General features: G+C 40.7%; 1 protein-coding gene across 1 annotated transcript in view; it reads left to right on the forward strand.

Annotated features, from left to right (window-relative positions):
* Positions 1 to 25,190, forward strand: part of LOC139407565 (ATP-binding cassette sub-family C member 8-like) — a 156,411-nt gene that overhangs the window by 85,600 nt on the left and 45,621 nt on the right. Inside the window, exons 18-23 of the mRNA XM_071151389.1 lie at positions 6,936 to 6,968; positions 17,144 to 17,185; positions 17,488 to 17,586; positions 21,212 to 21,296; positions 24,245 to 24,325; positions 24,547 to 24,684. Coding sequence (XP_071007490.1) covers positions 6,936 to 6,968; positions 17,144 to 17,185; positions 17,488 to 17,586; positions 21,212 to 21,296; positions 24,245 to 24,325; positions 24,547 to 24,684 — 478 coding nt within the window. The remainder of the gene's footprint in view (positions 1 to 6,935; positions 6,969 to 17,143; positions 17,186 to 17,487; positions 17,587 to 21,211; positions 21,297 to 24,244; positions 24,326 to 24,546; positions 24,685 to 25,190) is intronic.

Raw genomic sequence — 25,190 nt, forward strand, 5'->3', positions numbered from 1 at the left:
ATCTATGGTGTCAAAAGTGATGCTAAAGTCTAGGAACACGAGGTAATTTACCACATTCACAAGTGCAGTCTCAGTACTATGGTGGGGTCTAAAACCAGACTGGAGCATTTAGAATACATTATTTGTCTTCAAGAAAGCAGTGAGTTGCTGCGCACAGCATTTTCCAATTTTTTGGAGAGGAATGGGAGATTCAATACAGGCCAATTTGTTTTATAATTTTCCGGGACAACATTTGGCTTTTTCAGGAGAGGTTTTATTGCCACTTTTAGTGAGTTTTTTACACAATCGGAGGATAGGGAACTGTTTATTATGTTTAACATAGGAGTGCCAAGCACAGGAAGTAGCTCTTTCAGTAGTTTATTTGGAATAGGCTCCCGTCGGCAGTTGGCAGGTTTAGAGGCCATGACTATTTTCGTAAATGTGTCGAGATACATGTTAAAAAAACTTGTCTCCATTTATCCTAGGTCGTAGCAGTTCTTTGCAGACTCAGAACAAATTAGTTTTGTAGAAATATGCATATTTGAAGAGGAATCCATAATTTGCTTTCTAATTATCATTATATTTTTGTCGAAGAAGTTCATGAATTCTTCGCTGCTGAAGTGAAGGCCATCCTCACTTGGGGAATTCTGCTTTTTAGTTAGCTTTGCGACAGTGACAAAAGACATTTTTTGATTGTTCCGTTTCTCTTCAATCAGGTTGTAAAAGTAGCCTGGTCGAGCAGCAGTGAGGGCTCTTCGATATTGCACGGTACTGTCTATCCAAGCTAGTCAGAAGACTTCCAATTTGGTGGAGTATCATTTCCGTTCCAATTTTCTGGAAGCTTTCTTCAGAGCTCGGGTACTTTCTGTATACCAGGGAGCTAGTTTCTTTTGACAAATGTTTTTTGGTTTCAGAGGTGCGTCTAGGCTATTACAAAGGTTAAGTTTAGATCCTCATGTGAGGTGATAACAGATTTTTGTACTCTGACATCCTTAGGTAGGTGGAGGGAGTCTGGAAGGGCATCTAGGAATCTTTGGGTTGTCTGAGAATTTATAGCGCAGCTTTTGATAATCCTTGGTTGGGGTCTGAGCAGATTATTTGTTGCGATTGCAAACATAATAAAATTGTGGTACGATAGTCCAGGATTGTGAGGAAAAACATTTACATCCACAATATTTACTCCATGGGACAAAACTAAATCCAAGGTATGATTATGGCAATGCGTAGATCCTGAGACATGTTGGACAAAACCCACTGAGTCGATGATGGCTCTCGAAAGCCTTTTAGAGTGGGTCTGTGGACTTCTCCATGTGAATGTTGAAGTCACCAAAAAATAGAATATTATCTGCCATGACTACGAGGTCCGATAGGAATTCAGGAAACTTCGTGAGGAACGCTGTATACGGCCCAGGAGGCCTGTAAACAGTAGCTATAAAAAGTGATTGAGTAGATTGCATATATTTCATGACTAGAAGCTCAAAAGACAAAAATGTAGTCATTTGCTTTTCTTAAATTGAAATTTGCTGTCATAATACCGGTTGAAAGTTTCTATAGGCTGAATGAGCTACACCTGTTGAGCATGCCGACAGCGTTTCTTTCCAGAAGCCATGAGAAAATTGTCCGTCTGCCGGGACTGTGATAATTAACACTACTACCTGGATTTAATGGTGGCACAGACGCTGTATCATTTTTCCTACTTTTCAATTGCCCTTGCCTAACGATTGTGTCTGTAGTCTAGCTTGCGACTCTGCTATCCCCACCACAAGGCAATAGTTTTTCTGTAAACATAAACTGCAATGAGAAGGCATAATGTTACTTAGCTTTTTCGGCTGGAGAAGGTCCTGCAGATGTCCAGATAAAGAGTCCGGGGTGAAAATGTTAAATTAAAAAAGTAATGTGAGGACAAAACTAAGACGTTGATAAACTTGTTCAATACAGAGTTTGATTAAATGGTTATTAAGAGTAAAAAGACCAAAATAGTTGCAGGTAGCCAAGTAGCGATAAACAGCACGGAGACACCGTGGAAGTGCGTGTGTGTGTTGTGTGCGTATGTAAATCAAATCAAATTTTATTTGTCACATACACATGGTTAGCAGATGTTAATGCGAGTGTAGCGAAATGCTTGTGCTTCTAGTTCCGACAATGCAGTAATAACCAACAAGTAATCTAACTAACAATTCCAAAACTACTGTCTTGTACAAAGTGTAAGGGGATAAAGAATATGTACATAAGGATATATGAATGAGTGATGGTACAGAGCAGCATAGGCAATATACAGTAGATGGTATCGAGTACAGTATATACATATGAGATGAGTATGTAAACAAAGTGGCATAGTTAAAGTGGCTAGTGATACATGTATTACATAAGGATACAGTCGATGATATAGAGTACAGTATATACGTATGCATATGGGATGAATAATGTAGGGTAAGTAACATTATATAAGGTAGCATTGTTTAAAGTGGCTAGTGATATATTTACATCATTTCCCATCAATTCCCATTATTAAAGTGGCTGGAGTTGAGTCAGTGTCAGTGTAATCCTATGGGTTATAGCCGCAATATGGGTCGTAGCCTATAAATATGAGTCCTCTATCTATCTCTATGGTGTGTGTGTGTGTGTGTGTGTGTGTGTGTGTGTGTGTGTGTGTGTGTGTGTGTGTGTGTGTGTGTGTGTGTGTGTGTGTGTGTGTGTGTGTGTGTGTGTGTGTGTGTGTGTGTGTGTGTGTGTGTGAGATACTGTCGGGTTCTTACATGTCAGTCTTCTGAAATGTTTGGTGACAGCTGTGTTCCCTGGCTGTGTCCCCCTGACAGGCAGCCATTTTAAATCCCTGGTGGTGTGAAAACACAGAGTGTAGAAGATGCCCCTAGAGTCAGATGGTTTCCTATCCTCCTAATGGTTAAGGTTAGGAATTAAGGCTGGGTAATCTGATACTGGATTTTCAGCTCTCACTTCTCTGGCTGTGAACTCACTTCATCAGAAACACTGACCCAGGTACATGTCAACTGGTCAAGGCTAAAAATACAACAGTAGTGTCTACTGGCCTGGGGAAGTTCAAACTGAGCCTCGGATGGTTACCCGAACAGCTGTCTACTGGCCTGGGGAAGTTCAAACTGTGCCAGGTGTACTCAAACAGCTGTCTCCTGCACAGCAAAATCAATGGTGTACAGTTAACTATGAAAGTGTTAAATGTACACTATTTTCAGTGAACATATGAGTCCCACTGTACTTGTGTTAAAATAACACTTTTGAAAGTGTTAAAGATTTAACTCTGCAGTGTTCTTCATTCAACTCTTAAAGTGCTCAAATTAACTTGATTGGGGTGTTTGATTAGCTCTACTGTAGAGTAATCACTTGGCTTAGTCCTGACGCTGTTACACGTTCTCAGTATAAAAATTAACACCTGTAGTGTTATTGGAAATCATTTTGGGGAGTTGTTTTAACACTGTGTGGTGTAAGGCCTGATTTGCATATTTCCCAGGGTTCTTTTTACCCAGAGTGAATTGCAGTTACCACCCGTGACTATATGTGTTAGTGACAGAGACATGGTTATTGAAATCATTGTTCTGAACTAGAACATCCAGTTCTAGTTTGACAACATCCAGTGAAATTGGAGGGCGCCAAATTCAAATAAATAATCGTAATAAACATTTATGAACATACAAAGTATCTTAAATTGTTTAAATGCTTGTTGATCGAACTGCATTGTCCGATTTACAATAGGATTTACAGCAAAAGCATACCATGCAATTGTTTAAGGATGGAGCCCCACATCAACATATTTTTCAACCAGCACAGGCTTCATAAAATCACAAATAGCGATTAAATAAATCACTTCCTTTTGAAGATCTTCCTCTGATTTGCAATCCCAAGGGTCCCAGCTACAACATGAATGGTTGTTTTGTTAGATAAAATCCTTCTTTATATCCCAAAAAGTCAATTTAGTTGCCGCCATAGATTTCAGTAATCCACTCATTCAACATGCAGACAAAGGAGTCCAAAAAGCTACTGCTAAACTTTATTCAAACAAGTAAAACTATGTTTCTTATTAATCCTCATTTACCCTAAAATGTAAATAAGCTATAATATTGTATATGGAAAGAAGTATGTTCAATAGAAAAGTGCAATTAATAAGCGTGTGTCTTCTTCGTCGCGTGCCAACAGACTCATATTTTACCGTGACTCTTTGTACAAAAACTCTAAATTATTGCTTGTTTTTGAAGAAACACGCCTGAAACAATGAACAAAGACTGTTGACATCTAGTGGAGCTGGAATTACATAGAACCCATAGCTTTCCATTATAAGAGCCTGGGAGCTCAAAATGTTTTTATTACCGGTTGGTTTTTCACCTGCCATATAAATTGTGTCATAGTCTCATACAATTTTTTAACATTTCTACAAACTTCAACGTGTTTTCTATCCAATGCTACCAATTATATGTATATCCTGGCTTCTGGGCCTGAGTAACAGACAGTTTACTTTGGGCACGTCAGTCAGGCGGAAATTGAGAAAAATAGACCCTATCCGTAAGAGGTCTGTGGCTTTCACCAGGTGAGTTCCTAAGCAAATGCCATCATTAAAATGTATGATAATACATATATCACAAGGCCTTACTTTGATAGCCTAGTTTTACCCAAACACAGATGTGTTTGGAAATCCCTGGTTTACAGGCCACATTATGCTGGTATGCAAAATGATATGTAATAGCTATTGCAATCCAGCCAGCATAAGGCTGTCAAACAGATGGAATGACTAGTAGGAAAGTTGATAAAAATACTAACTATTAAAATTGGGACAACCATTTCAGTAACGGGTGCAATAAATCAAATTGATTGGATTAGTTTAGAAAATATATGCTATTTATCTTTGTGTAGCATAAGATTAATCAATCAATGTACATGCAAGACCTCAGATATTAAAGGTCCTGAAAAGTACTTTTTGACCTATATGGCACATGTAAATAATAAGAGGGCGGTTTACAGAGATAGATGGGATCGACGGAGAGTAGCTGAGGGGTGGGGTTGGGGAGATAGGTGGGATGGACTGAGAGTAGCTGAGGGGTGGGGTTGGGGAGATAGGTGGGATGGACTGAGAGTAGCTGAGGGGTGGGGTTAGGGAGATAGGTGGGATGGACTGAGAGTAGCTGAGGGGTGGGGTTGGGGAGATAGGTGGGATGGACTGAGAGTAGCTGAGGGGTGGGGTTAGGGAGATAGGTGGGATGGACTGAGAGTAGCTGAGGGGTGGGGTTAGGGAGATAGGTGGGATGGACTGAGAGTTGCTGAGGGGTGGGGTTAGGGAGATAGGTGGGATGGACTGAGAGTAGCTGAGGGGTGGGGTTAGGGAGATGGACTGAGAGTAGCTGAGGGGTGGGGTTAGGGAGATAGATGGAATGGACTGAGAGTAGCTGAGGGGTGGGGTTAGGGAGATGGACTGAGAGTAGCTGAGGGGTGGGGTTAGGGAGATAGATGGAATGGACTGAGAGTAGCTGAGGGGTGGGGTCAGGGAGATAGGTGGGATGGACTGAGAGTAGCTGAGGGGTGGGGTTAGGGAGATAGGTGGGATGGACTGAGTTGCTGAGGGGTGGGGTTAAGGTGATAGATGGGATGGACTGAGAGTTGCTGAGGGGTGGGGTTAAGGTGATAGATGGGATGGACTGAGAGTAGTTGAGGGGTGGGGTTAAGGTGGATAGGTGGGATGGACTGAGACTAGCTGAGGGGTGGGGTTAAGGTGATAGGTGGGATGGACTGAGAGTAGCTGAGGGGTGGGGTTAAGGTGATAGGTGGGATGGACTGAAAGTTGCCTGGAGGTGAGTTTAAAAGCTCATCTTCTACAATAGTTAAGACTGAAAACACAATGTATGAGTGCTATCTATCCAGATATAATGTATATCAAATTACTTTATTCTTGCTATGTAACTACTGAAAAACGTGTGCAGAATGTACATGTAACAAGAAAAGAAACACCTATAAAACAATGTGTATATTTGTCCTCCCAAGAGGGGTGGTGGTCGATGGGCAAAAATAAACAAAATACATTTTCTCTCATGGCTAACGACCAGGAAGTTTGAAAAGACAGGCTGAATGGGCTAGGAGCTTATATTCATGATCTCGCCTTGACTGACAGCTCTTTGATACACCTATGTCATGCAATTTGGATACAGTGTTGCAGTAAAATAATCTCAATTGAATGTGGTGATACACAAAGCAAATCAAACAACATTTAAAATGCATCAATGATATAAAAGTATATATTACAGTCACCTATTTGGCATATGTGATGTGGTGCACAGCAGTACCAACGGATGTGTTGACTTAACTGCGTAGGAGTTTTGTTCCATGCTGGCTGAAGACCTAGCTATCCTGTAACTAGCTAACCAGACACAGATGAAGACCTAGCTATCCTGTAACTAGCTAACCAGACAGATGAAGACCTAGCTATCCTGTAACTAGCTAACCAGACACAGACGAAGACCTAGCTATCCTGTAACTAGCTAACCAGACAGACGAAGACCAGGCTATCCTGTAACTAGCTAACCAGACAGATGAAGACCAGGCTATCCTGTAACTAGCTAACCAGACAGATGAAGACCAGGCTATCCTGTAACTAGCTAACCAGACAGACGAAGACCAGGCTATCCTGTAACTAGCTAACCAGACAGACGAAGACCTAGCTATCCTGTAACTAGCTAACCAGACAGACGAAGACCAGGCTATCCTGTAACTAGCTAACCAGACAGAGATGAAAGGGGAAACATATAAGTATCTTTGCCATAGACGAATAGGATAAACTTGTATTTATATTTGCTGACACCCTACAGTAGAGTAGCTATACTAAACTTCTGTAATATATATACTTCTGTAACTGCAAGAGTTCATAGTTTGAGATACAAATATATATCTATTTGAGATATATTGACCTCTGTTTTTTTCTCCTCCCTTTCTATTGTCTGCAGTTTGCCCAGCCTGGACTCAGAGGGAGATGACAGGTATGTGAATGTGTTGAATCACAGAAACATTGCCATAGTTCTAGGTGTAATCCAGGTTGGCGCAATATGATCAGGAGTCACTGATAAACAGCACATCAACATCACGTTTAGAAGGCATTTCCCAGTAGGCCATACGCAGTGTTTATTTCTCTGGCAACACTCTCTCACTCACTCTCTCCCTCTCACACAGACACACACACACACACACACACACACACACACACACACACACACACACACACACACACACACACACACACACACACAAACACACACACACACACACACACACACACACACACACACACACACACACACACACACACACACACACACACACAGCAGGATACATTTGAATATGCAATGCTTCCCCGTCACAACAGCTCAACTTTCCATCCATCAATGATATCACTCACAGCATGACCCACTCACACACACACACACACACACTAACACACAGCTGGTGTCCCTGTCCTGTCATTGGATAATCCCTCTGTCCTGCTCTGCTACTTTCTCTAATAAAACACTAAACTCTGTACTATGCTAAGCTGTTTGTGTATGTGCATGCGTGCAAGCATGCTTGTGTGTGTACCTGCTGACAGAATCCAGGAAACATCAGTAATCCCTCAGCAGGCCAGGGTTACCAGAGTAATTAATAAATACGTGTTTCACCCAGACTGAAAAACAAAGGAAAATGCTGCACGCTGCTACTCATGCTCCCGGGTGATTTACTAGGACAACCTGAAGTCTTCATCAGGCATCCATATCTCAGGTGGGGGTGGAAGGTCTTATATATAGGGGCAGTACTCAGTGACATCACTTCCTGGGAGGTAAAAATATATAACATTAGGTTCACAATATCAACATTCAATGTATAAAAATACAGTGCATTCCGAAAGTATTCAGAACCCTTACATTAGAGCCTTATTCTAAAATGTATTAAATATGTTTTTTTCCTCATCCATCTACACACAATACCCCATAATGACAAAGCGAAAACAGGTTTTTAGACATTTTTGCAAATGTATTAAAATTATAAAACAGAAAGACCTTATTTACATAAGTATTGAGACCCTTTGCTATGAGACTCGAAATTGAGCTCAGGTGCATCCTGTTTCCATTGATCATCCTTGAGCTGTTTCTACAACTTGATCCATCTATGGTAAATTCAATTGATTGGACATGATTTGGAAAGGCACACACCTATCTATATAAGGTCCCACAGCTGACGGTGCCTGTCAGAGTAAAAACAAAGCCATGAGGTTGAAGAAATTGTCCATACTGCTCCGGGAAAGGATTGTGTCGAGGCACAGATCTGGGGAAGGGTACCAAAACATTTCTGCAGTGTTGATGGTCCCCAAGCACACAGTGGCCTATTATTCTTAAATGGAAGAAGTTTGAAACCACCACGACTGTTCCTAGAGCTGGCTGCCCAGCCAAACTGAGCAATTGGGGGAGAAGAGCCTTGGTTAGAGAGGTGACCAAGAACCCATCAGTCTGACAATGCTCCAGAGCTCCTCTGTGGAGATGGGAGAACCTTCCAGAAGGACGACCATCTCTGCAGCACTCCACCAATCAGGCCTTTATAGTAGAGTGGTGTGACGGAAGCCACTCCTCAGTAAAAGGCACAAGAAGGCCCGCTTTGAGTTTGCCAAAAAGGCACTTAAAGGACTCTCAGACAATGAGAAACAAGATTCTCTGGTCTGATGAAACCAAGATTGAACTCTTTGGCCTGAATGTCAAGCGTCACATCTGGAGGAATCCTAGAACCATCCCTATGGTGAAGCATGGTGGTGGCAGCATCATGCTGTGGGGGTGTTTTTTCAGCGGCAGGGACTGGGAGACTAGTCAGGATCGAGGGAAAAATGAACACAGCAAAGTACAGAGATCCTTGATGAAAACCTGCTCCAGAGCTCTTAGGACCTCAGAATGTGGGTGAACGTTCACCTTCCAACAGGACAATTACCCTAAGCACAGAGCCAAGACATCGCAGGAGTGGCTTCAGGACAAGTGTCTGAATGTCCTTGAGTGGCCGAGCCAGAGACCAGACTTGAACCCAATCGAACATTTCTGGAGAGACCTGAAAATAGCTGTGCAGCAACACGCCCCATCTAACCTGACAGAGCTTGAGAGGATCTGCATAGAAGAATGGGAGAAACGCCACAAATACATGTGTGCCAAGCTTGTAGTGTCATACTCAACAAGACTCTAGGCTGTAATCGCTGCCAAAAGTGCTACAACAAAGTACCTAGTAAAGCGTCTGAATAATTATGTAAATGTAATATTTCAATTTTTTTTGTTTTATACATTTGCAAAAATGTCAAAAAACCTTGTTTTTGCTTTGCCATTATGGGGTATTGTTGAGGATTCTTTTTTAAAATCCATTTTAGAAAAAGGCTAACGTAATGAAATGTGGAAAAAGTCAAGGGGTTTGAATACTTTCCGAATATACTGTATATGACCATACATAAGTAATGTGATCAATATTTACAGTAATATATAAAAACACACTATTCAATTAGGATTAAAAAAACAGTAGTTTGGACATTTTTTAACTATAAAAACTTCTTATGGCTTAGATCCCGCTAACGGGATCGATATGACAACAGCCAGTGAAAGTGCAGGGTGCCAACTTCAAACAATAGAAATCTCACAATTAAAATTCCTCAAACATACAAGTATTTTACACCATTTTAAAGATAAACTTGTTGTTAATCCCACCACAGTGTCCGATTTCAAAAAGGCTTTACGACGAAAGCACACCAAACTATTATGTTAGGTCAGTACGTAGTCACAGAAAAACCCAGCTATTTTTCCAGCCAAAGAGAGGAGTCACAAAAAGCAGAAATAGAGAAAAAATTAATCACTAACCTTTGATGATCTTCATCAGATGACCCTCATTGGACTTCATGTTACACAATACATGTATGTTATGTTCGATAAATCTCAGTTTACATTGGCGCATTACGTTCAGTAATGTTTTGCTTCCAAAACATCCGGTGATTTTGCAGAGAGCCACATCAATTTACAGAAATACTCATCATAAATGTTAATGAAATACAAGTGTTATGCATGGAACTTTAGATAAACTTCTACTTAATGCAACGTTTGTGTCAGATTTAAAAAAAAGCTTTAATGAAAAAGCACACCATGCAATAATCTGAGTACAGCGCTCAGACACAAAAACAAGCCATACAGATATCTGCCATGTTGTGGAGTCAACAGAAGTCAAAAATAGCATTATAAATATTCACGTACCTTTGATGATCTTCATCAGAATGCACTCCCAGGAATCCCAGTTACACAATAAATGTTTGTTTTGTTCGATAAAGTCCATCATTTATGTCCAAATTCACGACGCTCAGGCCAGACGAAAGTAAAAAAAATCCATTACAGTTCATAGAAACATGTCAAACCATGTATAGAATCAATCTTTAGGATGTTTTTAACATAAATCTTCAATAATGTTCCAACCGGAGAATTCCTTTGTCTTTAGAAATGCGATGGAACGCAGCTACCTCACACAGGTGCACGCCTGAATGAGCTCATGGCACTCTGCCAGACACCTGACTCAATCAGCTCTCATTCCCTCCCCCTTCACAGTAGAAGCCTTAAACAAGGTTCTAAAGACTGTTGACATCTAGTGGAAGCCTTAGGAAGTGCAATCGGACCACATTTACACTATCTTGGATAGGCAAAGAGTTGAAACCTCAGATTTCCCACTTCCTGGTTGGATTTTTTTCTCAGGTTTCTGCCTGCCATATGAGTTCTGTTATACTCACAGACATCATTCAAACAGTTTTAGAAACTTCAGAGTGTTTTCTATCCAAATCTACTAATAATAGGCATATCTTAGCTTCTGGGCATGAGTAGCAGGTAGTTTACTCTGGGCACTTTATTCATCCAAGCTACTCAATACTGCCACCCAGCCATCAAGTCGAACTCCTCGTTAAGGCCAAGAGGAGACAATGTGGTGAGCCTGTGGAGCCAGAAAGATTCACTTTGAAGAAGATTCCTCTGTGTCCCCTCCCCGGTGTGACATCTTGACCATTTCTATTCCAAATGAACAGCAACCGGGTTTATTTTGTCTCACCTGTCCGTATATTGCTGCGGTGCTCACTGATCCAGATCTTAAGGCATCTATGGGTTTTCGCTATGTAAGACAGACCACAGGGACATTTCAACATGTAAACAACATTGGTGGACATGAAGGTAACCAGGCCTTTGATTTGAAACCTTTGTCCTGTGCAGGGGTGGATAAATTAGTCACATTTATACTTGAAAATGTTTTGTGCACATTGGACACATTTGTAATTACCATCCGGAACCTTGTCCAAGAAAGTTTCCTATTTCTCAGGTGGATAATCAGAGTTGACCACAATGTCTCTCATGTTTGGGGTTCTTTTAAAGACCATACGTGGGGGATATTTAAAGATCAGTTTTATTCGTGGGTCAGTATCAATAATGTACCAGTGCTTCCTGATAATGTCCTTAAATGCCTTCCCCAATGGTGCATATTGGGTGAAGCATGATGGGACACGTTCTGCTCTTTCTTTTACTTTTGGTTTAAGGCTTTCCTACCCTTCAAAACGATCATTGGCATGTTTTACCCAATTGGTATTTGTACCCTCTTTCATTCAACTTTTGTGTGAGGTCTGTGGTCTGTCTCTGGTAAGAAGCATCAGAGCGGCATATTCTTCCGATGCGGCTGAATGGACTTACAGGGAGAGTTTTGATAAGTGGACAAGGATGAAAGCTGTCACCTCTAAGGAGGGTGTTCCGGTCTGTAGGTTTCCTTTAGAGATCTGTAGAGAGGGAGGTTTTGTCCTTAATAAGCATCACATCAAGAACACCAAGGTTATAGCTGCTAACCTGTGGTTGCTCTGTTGCATCCCAGATGACCGTTAGTGTAGTAACCTCTTAGATATTTTAGGGGATGTGGTTGTGTATGAGGTAGTGTCAGAAATATAATTAGTGTACACTTGATGGGCAGCAGTGCATAGTAGTTCAAAAGAGAAATGAGTGTGTCTCTGTACTTCGTCCGTTTGAGGCAGTGCTATACAGTATACAGTCTGTAAACCATACCTTTAGGCTCTTATAATTACTATTTTGTGCATGGACTGGGAGACTAAATCAATAATGAAGTTGTGTTTTTTATACAAAGTGATTTTACAGCTCATGCATAATGTGAATTATTAATAAGTCTACACTGTAGACAGTAGACTGGTATCTGAGCTTAGTGTCCCACATGAGACCTCAGCACAAGCTCCACTTATGGTGTTACTAGGTAAATGTTCCATCACTGCTACACCTTACTCCCAACTTCAGGTCCGAATCCTTCAGGTCCGAAGTGAAATTGTTATTTAAATGGACATTAGGATTCACCCCTTAATCTCCAGGGACCACCCCACCTAATCCACTGTTTAATCACTCACAGCAAGTTAAATTGAACATTGTCATGTTGATTTAACACTGGACCAGTGTATACTTGGTTCACACTTTTCACTGTTAAATTAACACTGTGCTTAGTGCTGATGCTGTTACATTTTGTCTGTTTTAGGGAATTAACACTTTATACTGTTTTGTAGTAACACATAGTATTTTAACCATTACGCAAAGAGGTCCATATCACTTGACAAGGTCACTCACGTTGGATTAAACATTACATTAACAAGTCTTTACTGACACATGTTCTTATGCTTTTACAAAGACTTCAGGACTAGCAGCAGCAGACATGCTCAAATTTGAGTTAACATAACCATAGACCACTTAAACTGGTACAACACTTCTACTCATGGGTGGCCAAAACGAAGTAATTAAACACCACACCCCTACTAAGCCATGCCTCCAATATAATTTCCTAGTGTGCCTTGGCTTTTTGAGTGAAAATTGCTAAGCATTGTACTTCAAAGCAGTGTGCCAATGCATGTATCACTTGTTTCTTCGAACAACCACCTGATTGGTTCTGTATTGGTTTGGTAGAAGACAAAAATGCTATGCTGCACACATGCTACAGGGTGTGGGATGTCATCTATAATAATTTGTCTGCTCTAAATGCTTTTGACCAGCAGGTGCCACTAGTGTACACTGTGTTCAAAGTATCGAGTAATGAACCTATTTTAGACACAATTGGCTGGAAAACCTCAACGCTTCAGTAAGCTTCATTTCCCCCTCACTAGTTACCACCCATGACTATATTTGTGAGATGGACAGTTGTTGAATTCGTTCATTTTCAGTCCTGTGGAATTCACCAAGTGACTTCCTAGATATACATTATCATTACACTTGAACTCTTTAGGACAGTACATTAAATATATCATAATGCTTTAGTTTAACCTCTCTGGGATATGTGGGACGGTAGCGTCCCACCTGGCCAAAAGCCAGAGAAAATGCACCACTTAAACTGGTACAACACAGCCAAATTCAAATAAATTACAATAAAAATCAAACTTTCATGAAATCACACATGCAAGATAGCAAATTAAAGCTACACTTAATGTGAATCCATGTTGGCACATGTCAGATTTCAAAAAGGCTTTTCGGCGAAAGAAAACGCTGCTATTATCTGAGGATAGCACCATAGTAAAACAAGAGAGAAAAGTATATTTCAACCCTGCAGGCGCGACACAAAACGCAGAAATAAAAATATAATTCATGCCTTACCTTTGACAAGCTTTTTTCGTTGGAACTCCAATATGTCCCATAAACATCATAAATGGTACATTTGTTCGAATAAATCCGTCGATATATATCCAAAATGTCCATTTATTTGGCACGTTTCATCCAGAAAAACACAGGTTCCAACATGCTCAACGTGACTGCAAAATATCTCAAAAGTTAGCTGTAAACTTTGCCAAGACATTTCAAACTACTTTTGTAATACAACTTTAGGTATTTTTTAACGTAAATAATCGAAAAATTGAAGACGGGATGATCTTTGTTTAATACAGGAGTAAAACAATCTGTAGCATGCTTTCTGGTCACGCGCCTCTATCTAACAGTACACTACAAGGTACCCTCGTTCAAGATGGCCGTACTTCTTCATTACACAAAGGAAAAATCTCAGCCAATTTCTAAAGACTGTTGACATCCAGTGGAAGCGATAGGAACTGCAAGAAATCTGGATTCCCAATGAAAACCCATTGAAAAGAGAGTGACCTCAAAAAAAACATCTGAAGGGTTTGTCCTTTGGGTTTCGCCTGCTAAATAAGTTCTGTTATACTCACAGACATGATTCAAACAGTTTTAGAAACTTCAGAGTGTTTTCCATCCAAATCTACAATTAATATGCATATCTTCTGGGGATGAGTAGTAGGCAGTTGAATTTGGGCATGCATTTCATATGGACGTGAAAATACTGCCCCCTGTCACCGAGAAGTTAACAGCCAAGTTTTACCCTAACACAGTGGTGTTAGGAACCTCTTGGTTTACAAGCCACATCAGGCCTGACAGTCAAATTATGCTGCCTTGTAAAGTGATGTAATTCCTATTGAAATCCAGCTAGAGTTAAGACATCCAACAGTTGGAATTTTCTTCACCTGCAACCTGCATTCAGAATGACTTGGTTAGAAACATTGTGAGGAGACTACCTAAACCATTTATACTGGAACAACCATTACAGTAACAGGTGCAATAAATCTAACTAACTGATTGGATTAGTAAAATATTGTTATTTATCTTTGTGTAACATAGTATTAATCAATCAGTCAAATATCTACCTGCAGTAGAGCATGCTGGGAAATCTGATAATGACGGGCGTGGTTTTGATGGGAACGTTTTTACTCTCCACAGAGTAGAACTGACACAATCACACTCAACACTGCTTATTAACACCAACACTGGGATTATTTTACCACTAATGAGTTAATTTAACACTTACAGAGTTAAGGTAACTCCTAAATCGACACTATAAATGTTACACTGAAATCAACACTAGCCAATATCCTGTGGTGGAGCACAGCCTGTCCAGGACATGTCTGTGGTGTCCAGTATAATTAGATATGCATCCCATGCAGGGCCTATCAACAACACAGCAAAAATATTCTAGCTCCTCCTCCCCTTCTCTCAAGGACAGGCTGAGCTCCTGTCATCCATTCTCCTTTATCTTTTAATTATTACGCTAATACCTCACACCTACACAATTGCCACAACCTACACTATGGGCACATTTGAGTGGTAAGGTGAAAGCCACCGACGAAAGTCTGGAATGAAGTCAGGGGAGGTGCATCTGTGACAGCCAAAAGTTGGACAGTCACCAGGTTTCCAGCCAACTTTTTTATGTGAGTAAAGCATGTTGGATAAAAATCGGAATTATAGGTCTGATGGAAACAGAACATTTTTCTGTAAACTTTCCAAATGTCGACATATCAAAATACGCTAGGCGTATGTGTTGGTAAAATGAATTATGCGTGAATTTATGCAGATTTTTTAAAATTAACATGAATATTGTATGGAAACCTAGCTATTGATGTGGTTTTGCAACAGCAAAGCTCAGTGCAACATGGCAGTGTTGCCATTGTTGGTAAAAGTTGTTCTTTATAATGTTAAAATAACACATCTCCGATCCCCATATTATACACTAACAATCAGAAAATATATGTACATTGTACAATCAATTGGTGAGAGAGAGTTCCTGTATACAGTACATGAATTGCGGCAATTGCGGTTGGTTACTGAAATATTAGTGGAATCTGTGTGGGTAGCTGGACAGGTAGGATGACTGACAGTGAAGGTGAACAGGTGGTCGGTCACGTGTCAGGTGACAGAGGACTGGATGAGACTGAGGCAGGAATTCCTTTAACCATAAAGTGGTATATTTACTGAGTAGTCTGTGCTGCATCACAAAGGAAACAAAATAACATGTATCCAATCAGATTCATAATCACAAAGATCAAATCATAACAAGCATTAACATAATTAGGGAATTCAACAATCCAGTTAATTAAGAAGTCAATAGTAATCATCCGTGAGTCATTTAGGCTCGTAACTATTTATCATAATCATGAAAGAACACAATGAGTAAATGGTTATTCGATCTATAATCGCCATTAGTTAGCAAACAATGACGTTTCTCATTTCACCCTTTCAATTGTCTTCATGTGTACATGTAATTAATTTCATTACATATTAACCATATCGATTGCATAATTGGCCTATGAGGATCCGTAAGGCCGTGATCGTTGACAATTCACATTACACAATATGTTTGAAGCGGGCGCTCCAAGCCGCGCTCCGCGGTAATAACTACAAACAATAACTGATGGCCCACTACCGATCGCAACAGATAGTTCAGATGAACGGTAACAGAATCGGTGGATTCATGGACGCACAGAACTTCTGGAGAAGTCGGAGTTAAGGAAGAGAAAGCAGCGAGATCAGGCGATGGCGGTTTCCTCCTTTTATGGGGATGAGATCTGTCGGTCATTGCCACCTAACCCAATTAAAGCGCCCCTGGCCCAGCTGAGTAAATGGCCATGAATTAAAGGATTATTCCACCAACTCCATGGGCCGTTTCTACAGTTACCGTTTTAGTCACATCTTTGGTCACGTTCACGCGCGTCAAACAAAAAGACTCTAATGATTGGTTGGCTATAGAGCCTCCCACAATGTAGGCGATGGCTGCAGGATGAAGTTGGTGAAAAGCAACTGCAGAAACTCAAAGTCGACTGCAGTCAAAAACTTCATGACTATTGAACACATGACTTATGTAAAAAAAAAAAGTTCATGCAGTCGACATGTAGACAGACGCAAGTCGGGCAGTTTTTGTCCCCATAATGCAACACTGAAAGCCAACGATGGTCACTTGACAAAAGTGAGCCGCTCGAACGCGCCCAACATGTCACAAATACACAACATAATATGCCACAACTGCACCAAGACACAATAACAGAGTACATACATCAACAGCAAATCTAGGCATCATGTATTCAGCTTTTCTCAACAACTCCTCTATACTCACAGTGCGTCAGAGCACCCAGTTGATGAGTCTGCAAACAACAGGAAGTAATACAAGGTTTTTTATTTATAGACACACTTAGATCTAATGATAGATGTTCTGCTACTGCTCATATAAGGCAACACGATAGCCCTGTTTTGGTTTGTGATGGTGACTGTAGACATTACTTGGGCTAACGGTGTGCGTGTGTGTGTGTGTGCGTGCGCATTTTCCATTGCAGCCCCACATCAGACAAAGATGCTGCTGATGATGGAGATATCCAGTAAGCACACACAACATGACTCCTTTCACCAGATGGTCACTATGGAGATGCTGTATATCACTGTTATCACAATATAAAAGAATACAGCCAGTATCTAGTCAATACATTGAAGTAGTTGCCTGCAAGATAATACCTTGCTATTCCATTGTTATTGAACACTCTAAAACCACTTTACCTCGCTCATTGCAGACCTTGTAACAAAGTATAAAATAAATATGTGGCAACAGCTACTTTGGATGACAGTAGTGCTGTATCCCTGGACAGGCAGTGGTCAGTTGTTTTCACTGTGTTTATCTTGGCAGGAAGAGAGGCTCTGTGGCCTACGCTTCCCAGAAGCCCTGGCTGCTCAATGCGACGCTAGTGGAGAACATCACCTTCGAAATGCCCATGATCAAACCCAGGTGAGACTTGATTAGAAATGACTTGTAAACCATTAGAACAAAAGTGAAACATGGTATCTACACTGTACAAATGTTTGTAAAGTTACAGCAAAAATCTTAACTACTGGAATTCTATAGTACAGTACAGTAAAGAGTGATGCATTATGGACCCCCAAGGCCCAAGGCTTACTTGACTCTGATTCAGGCCATTCTGAATCTCTGTTTGCCTCATTTGTCATTGAGAACTGTATCTGCCCTCGCACCCAGCCACAAACCCCCACCCACGGCAGAACACCATATGTTTCCCCTGCCACTGGATGGGCACTGTGACACACGCTTTTTAAAAATCCTAATGACAAATGGTTTCCCAGAAGAGCAGGAAGCCTGTGTTTATGGTCCTATCTCCTCTCTCTCTGGGCTTAATGGTCTAGCTGCAGAAAATATTATCTCACGGAACCCTGATTTTTCTCTGTTGGTGTGGAGACGCATAAAAGAATAGTGTTTACCTACTCACACTGGTTACTTTTCTCTCCCTCTCTTCCACTCACTCTCTCCTCTCTCTCAATTCAATTCAATTTAAGGGCTTTATTGCCATGGGAACATATGTTAACATTGCCAGAGCAAGATAACTAGATAATAAACAAAAGTGATATAAACAATAAAAATGAACAGTAAACATTACACTCACAAAAGTTCTCTCTGTTCATCTCTGAGAACAGTGGTTGAGCAAGCGCTCTTTTTCTCTCTCTCCCTCCCCCTCTCTCTGTTTCTCAGAGCACAGGAGCTGATCGTGGATGCAAAAAATATGTAATTAACTTTGACGTTTTTTCAGAGGAGATCTTAGTCGTGCAATTTTACATCTAACTAAGATGTTGCAGTATTTCTCAATGAGAAAATGTGCATGAAAACAAGTCATCTCTCGTTGAATGACAACAAAGACTTTATTGAAGAATAGAGTCTAGTACACGTCGGCTCCCAAACTTCTGCTGGCCTTCAGAAAATAAATGGTGTGCCCTTACTGAAGTCCAAAACGAACAAAAACTTCACAAAATGTCTTCATAATATATATTGGAACTCTTCGGAACTGCTTCGGCTGGGAAGCATGTGGGTTAATAACCACCCCAGGGCCAAACGATCTGTAGTCTGCCCAATATGCTGAGGGCTGCGGGCTCCGACAGAGATCAGAGCAGTCTGCATTTATCATGCTGCACATGGTCAGACAGACAACTTTGGGAGAAAAATATTTTTATGAATTAGCCTACACTCTTAAAAATAAAGGTGCAAGCTGGAACAGAATAAGGTTCTTGAGAGCGATGCAATAGGGGAACTATTTTAGGGTCTCCGAAGAACCACAAATGGGAGGGTTCTTTGACGAACCCTACAAACATCCAAAACCAGAAGTGTTTTGGCCCTCCAGGAACAGAATTGAATAGCCATGCTGTAGGATTTTAAGCCTTATTTGCATATTTCCCAGGGTTACCAGTACCATCCATAAAGTGAATATGTTGTCATTCAAATTTATTAAAAAAATACATTTTTTGTAAAGTCTTCTTTTGAATGCCTAGTTTAACCCTAATACAGTGGCAATATCAGGCCTACAAGTCACATTATAATTACTTGCAAAGGGATGTGAAATTCCTATTGGAATCCAGCCAGAGTGGGGATAGCCCACATTTGGGACTTTTAGTCACCTGCATTCAGAAAGACTGCCAGGGTTGAGAAGACTAAGATACGACAATACTTTAAACATCTAAACTGGAACAAATATTTCAGGGTTGAGAAGTCTAAGATACGACAATACCTTAAACATCTAAACTGGAACAAATATTTCAGTAACGGGTGAAATAAGTAACAAATTAGAATAGTTTAGAAAAATATATGTTATATATATATATATATATATATATATATATATATATATATATATATATATTAATAGCATAAGATTACTTAATCAATCAATATGCATGCAAAAACATAGATATTGAAACATACAATTCTACAAATCAACCTGCAATAGAGCATTCTGGGAATTATGATAAAGATGGACGTGTTTATCGTTGAACTCTGGTTATTAACACCAACACTGGGGTTGTTTTACATCACCGAGTGTTAATTTAACTATTTACAGTACCTCAGAAATGTTACACTGAAAAATAAACCCCAGTTCACACTGGCCAATTTGATGTGTGCTATGAAAGAGACACATCTGCAGCCTTCCATACATTTCAATAACCTTTTAGAATTCTGTAAAACAGTAGAGGCCACATCAAGAACCCCACACATAAAGGGAAACTTAATCGACCTCTCCGTCAGATGAACTCGTTGATACCATTTTTGTCTTTGTGTTCAGTATAAAATAAATTAGAGGTAGTTTCGCGAGCCAATGCTAACTAGCATTAGCACAATGACTGGAAGTCTATGGGAATCTGCTTGCACGCTGATGCGAAACTATCTCTAACTTCCTTCATAGAGATTCGTGACATATCATACGTTTAGAATGTGTGTTAAATGTTGTACGTTTTCCAAATTCATAACGTATCATTTGAATTGTAAATTGTAACATATCATACGAAATGGGTGATGGACATCAACAAAATAATACATACCATACGAAATGTAACATATGCTAAATGGAGTGTCCTGGATTTACATACAGAATAATACGAAATGCTCTGAGATCAGGTTGGTTTTTACTGTAACTTACTGGCAGCCAGTTACCTATAAGTTACTGTAAAAAAAAGTTAAAGTATGTAATCGTAAAAGCACTTGTTTACAGTAATGTACTGTTAAACCAACGTTTATTTGTTATCTAAGGTAACATACAGTACCTTTTTTACAGTAACTTACAGGTAAATGTCTGCCAACAAGTTGCCAGCAAGTCTCTTCAAACTACCTCTAGTTTATTGGCTGATATAGCACAGTAATACCGATGGCCTAATATAATGGAATCTCTGGTCATTTAAACTGTTTCTTCTTAGGTTATTTTGCGCGTTTGGTATTGCCCATAGGGCGCAAAATTGCTGGGACCATTGCTGGCAAACGAGCTGCGTCAAATACGACAAAATAATATTGCGGGACTGCGGTTGGGGACCAGTTTTTGCGGAAGCGGGTGGGTGTCGGACAGAAAGTCAGCGTGAGCGGGCAGGTGAGGTATGTAAAGCTGGGTGTGGGAGTGGGAGGGAGATGAAGAAATTAGTATTCTACTCTAGGCCTTCCTTCCTACAGGCTGTCTGTTTTATTCTCTCCTTCAGGCTTTTCTTGTTCTCTGGCCTCTCATTCTCTCAATAGCCCCTCTCTCTTTCTCTCTTTTCTTCATCTCGCTCAAATAAAGCCCCTAGGCATGATTCATCCCAACAGACAATTCATTTCTTCTTAGAGTTTCAGCCTGAATACAAACTGAGAATAATATACTGTTGTTGACTGAATTGCTGCAAAACCACTGTTGGTATCCATAGTTAGCATACATCTGAATGACCATGAATTGAATTGCCACTAAAGCCACACTTCAAAATAAGTGGAGGTGGTGTCTACTAGTCCTCGTACAGTATCAGCTTTCACCCAGCCAAGTCACCTTATTGACATTGCAGGGTCTTTGTTTTAATGTCACAGTTGTCATCTGATTACCTGTTTTGGTGTTGCCCAGGTACAAGGCTGTCATTGAGGCGTGTTCCCTGCAGCCGGATATTGACATCCTGCCACAGGGAGACCAGACGGAGATTGGAGAGAGGGTCAGTGACCGTCTCTGTATCTGTTTCTGCCACTGTGTCTGTCACTCAGGACCAGCAGTGCCTGTCTCTCTTCACTCTCAGTAACTAACTGACAGTCAGGACTGCATGGTAATACCATTTAGGTATAACCTTTATGTATTCAGGTTTGTCCCGTAGAGACAGAATCTCTGTTACTAGTGATGCCTGTCACCACCTCTCTCGTGTTGATGTTTATATGTAGCACCGTCATCAGAGGCTACCCAGTACACTGTCATGTTTCATTTGGTCAGGCATCGTGTTATTATGTGATCAGGTCTCGGTTGTGTTCTCTCCATATCTAGTTTATTATTGTGAGTTTGGTGCAACAAATGTTATGCATGTGACAAAGGTGTGTGTGTGTGTCTTTTAGTAATTTTGCAGAGTGTATTTCTGTAATGTCGGTGTGTGTGTAATCTCTCATGTACAGACTAAACATATGCAAGATTTTTTTCTGGGTTAACCGAATTGAGTGTGTGTTATTTGAAGCATATGTGTTTGTGTGAGTGTACATGCGCTGTTGTCTCCTGATGTCCACGATCAGCTCCTTCGTTTTGTGGACATTGAGGGAGAAGTTATTTTCCTTGCACCAGTCTACCAGGGCCCTCAACTCCTCCCTGTAGGCTGCCTTGTCATTGTTGGTAATCAGGCCTAAACCTGCAAACTTGATGATTGAGTTGGAGGCGTGCATGGCCACGCAGTCATGGGTGAACAGGGAGTACAGGAGGGGGCTGAGCATGCACCCTTGTGGGGCCCCAGTGTAGAGGGTCAGCGTAATGGAGGTGCTGTTTCCTACCTTCCTAACTGGGGGCGGCACATCAGGAAGTCCAGGACCCAGTTGCAAAGGTCGGGGTTCAGACCCAGGGCCCCGAGCTTGGAGGGTATTATTGTGTTGAAGGTTGAGCTATAGTCAATGAACAGCATTCTTACATGCTGTTCATTGCATTTCTCTTGTCCAGATGGGATGGGGCAGTATGCAGTGCAATGGCGGTTGCATCATCTGTGGATCTATTGGGGCGGTATGCAAATTGAAGTGGGTCTAGGGTGTCAGGTAAGGTGGAGGTGATATGATCCTTAACTAGCCTCTCAAGGCACTTCATGATGACAGAAGTGAGTGCTACGGGACGATAGTCATTTAGTTTAGTTACCTTTTTTCTTTCTTGGCTACAGGAACAATCGTGGAACAGCAATCCACTACAGTGACAGTCTGCCCGCGGGGAGAGCTGCTGACATTCAATCACACACTCTTAAAAATAAAGGAACCAAATAAGTTTTGTTGAGAGCGATGATATAAGGGAACCATTTTAAGGTCTCTGAAAAACCATGTTTTTTTGAAGAGTCATACAAAAATCCCAAACCAAAAGTGTTTTCGGCCTCCAGGACCAGAATTGAATAGCCCTGGTGTAGGATTTTAAGCCTATTTTTGCCTTTTAGTGAGTTTTAGAGTTACCAATACCATCCATGACTGTGTTTACTAGTGAAAGAGACATGTTTGTTACATTCATTCATTTTTTTTGTCCTGTGGCCTTCACCAAGTGAGATCCTAAGTGAATAGGTTGCCATAGAAATTACATAATTTAAGGCAATATAATACACATTTCATAAGTCCTTATTTTGAGGGCCTAACTTTAGCCTACAGCTCATATTTTACAGACCACATCAGGTCAACAAGTCACGTTATGCTGGCTTGCAAAGGGATGTGTAATTACTATTGGAATCCAGCCAGAGTGAGGTTATCCAGCATTTGGAATTGTCATTCACCCGCAACCTACAATCAGAATGACTGCCAGGGTTGGGAAGACTAAGAAATGAGACATTTGAACAGAAACAACCATTTCAGTTACAGGTGCAATAAGTCCAAGTAAAAGATTGGATTTGTTTAGAAAAATTGATGTTATTTATATTTGAGTAGCATAAGATTAATTAATCAATCAATCTACATGCAAAAACATAGATTTTGAAACAAACAATTCTAAAAATCAACCTACAATAGAGCATGCTGGGAAATATGATAATGATGGGCGTGGTTTTGGTTCCACTCTAGTTATTAACACCAACAATGTGGTAATTTTACACCAGTGTTTCCCAAAGTCAGTCCTGATCCCTGTTGTGTGCTATGAAAAGGACACATCTGCAGGCTTCAATACATTTCAATAACTTTTTTAAATTCTGAAGAACTGTAGATGCTACATCAAGAACCCAACACTTAACTCAAAGGTTCTTTATTGGGCAAGAGTTCTCAGAGCTGAGGAAGAACCATTTAAGAACCTTTTTTTTTCAGTGCACACAAGTGCGCACACACACATAGTGCATACATACTTACAGTGCCTTTAGAAAATATTCATACCCCTCAAGATTTTAATTTTTTAATGAATTTGTAAATACTATGAAAAACACTATTCCACTTTGACATTGAGGTATTGTGTGTAGACAGAACATCTAAATGTGGAATAAATCAAGGGGTATGAATCTATTCTGAAGTCCCTGTACACACACACACACAGACAGACAGACACACACACACACACACACACACACACACACACACACACACACACACACACACACACACACACACACACACACACACACTGTAATGTGGTCTGAGTTACATAACCTCTACTATCATAGATTCACCTTGCAGGCAGACAGACATCTCATCACTCAGTATTGGGTGTGGGTATGTGTGAAAGAGCGAGAGAGAAAGAGGACCGAATGTCTTAAATATTTTGGAGTAAAACGCTCTCAGTTGATAGGTAGTAGATGGACTGAGTAAGTGTGTGCATGATTTCAGCCTGTTAGCTTTGCTCACTGACACGGTGTTGACCTGATGGAATGAATAATCTCTCCATTCATTCTCTCTCTCTCTCTCTCTCTCTCTCTCTCTCTCTCTCTCTCTCTCTCTCTCTCTCTCTCTCTCTCTCTCTCTCCAGGGTATAATTCTGTCAGGAGGGCAACGCCAGCGTATAGGTGTAGCCAGAGCCCTGTACCAACAGACCAATGTGGTCTTACTGGTGAGAGAGACAGCCTGTCTACAGGTCTACACAGTGAACGATAGACTGCATGTGGACAGGGACAACGTACAACAAAAACAGAATTCTCAGTATACTGAGAAATGAAGTGTTCAGATAGCTCATTTCATCTGCTTTTCCATCAGCTTTATCAAAATAGTCAGAACTCCATTAGTCCTGTTTTTGACCATTTGACCTTTCACTTTTAATCGGTGTTGTTTCAGGATGACCCGTTCTCAGCGCTGGACATTCACCTGAGTGACCACCTGATGCAGGAGGGCATCCGCAAACTGCTGAGAGAAGAGAAGAGGACCGTGGTGCTGGTCACTCACAAACTACAGTACCTACCACATGCTGACTGGGTGAGAGCACTGTGTGTGTGTGTGTGTGTGTGTGTGTGTGTGTGTGTGTGTGTGTGTGTGTGTGTGTGTGTGTGTGTGTGTGTGTGTGTGTGTGTGTGTGTGTGTGTGTGAGTGGAGGCTCCTCAGAGGAAGGGGAGAGCCATCCTACTCAGTGAATTTCATAAAAATAGTGAAACATGAACAAAGTTATCCTTTTTAGATTAAACAATATTAAATATATTCACGTCATCAAATAATTAAAATACACTGTTTTGCAATGAAGGTCTAAAGTAGCCTCAACAGCACCCTCTAGGGTAGTACCATGGTGTAGCCGGACAACAGCGATTTCTGTCCTCCTCTGGGTACATTGACTTCAATACAAAACCTAGGAGGCTCATGGTTCTCACCCTCTTCCACAGACTTACACAGTAATTATGATGACTTCCGGAGGATGTCTTCCAACCTATCAGAGCTCTTGCAGCATGAACTGACATGTTGTCCATCCAATCAAAGGATCAGAGAATGAA

The sequence above is a fragment of the Oncorhynchus clarkii genome, chromosome 4, assembly GCF_045791955.1.
Source record: "Oncorhynchus clarkii lewisi isolate Uvic-CL-2024 chromosome 4, UVic_Ocla_1.0, whole genome shotgun sequence".
NCBI classification, from domain to species: domain Eukaryota; kingdom Metazoa; phylum Chordata; class Actinopteri; order Salmoniformes; family Salmonidae; genus Oncorhynchus; species Oncorhynchus clarkii.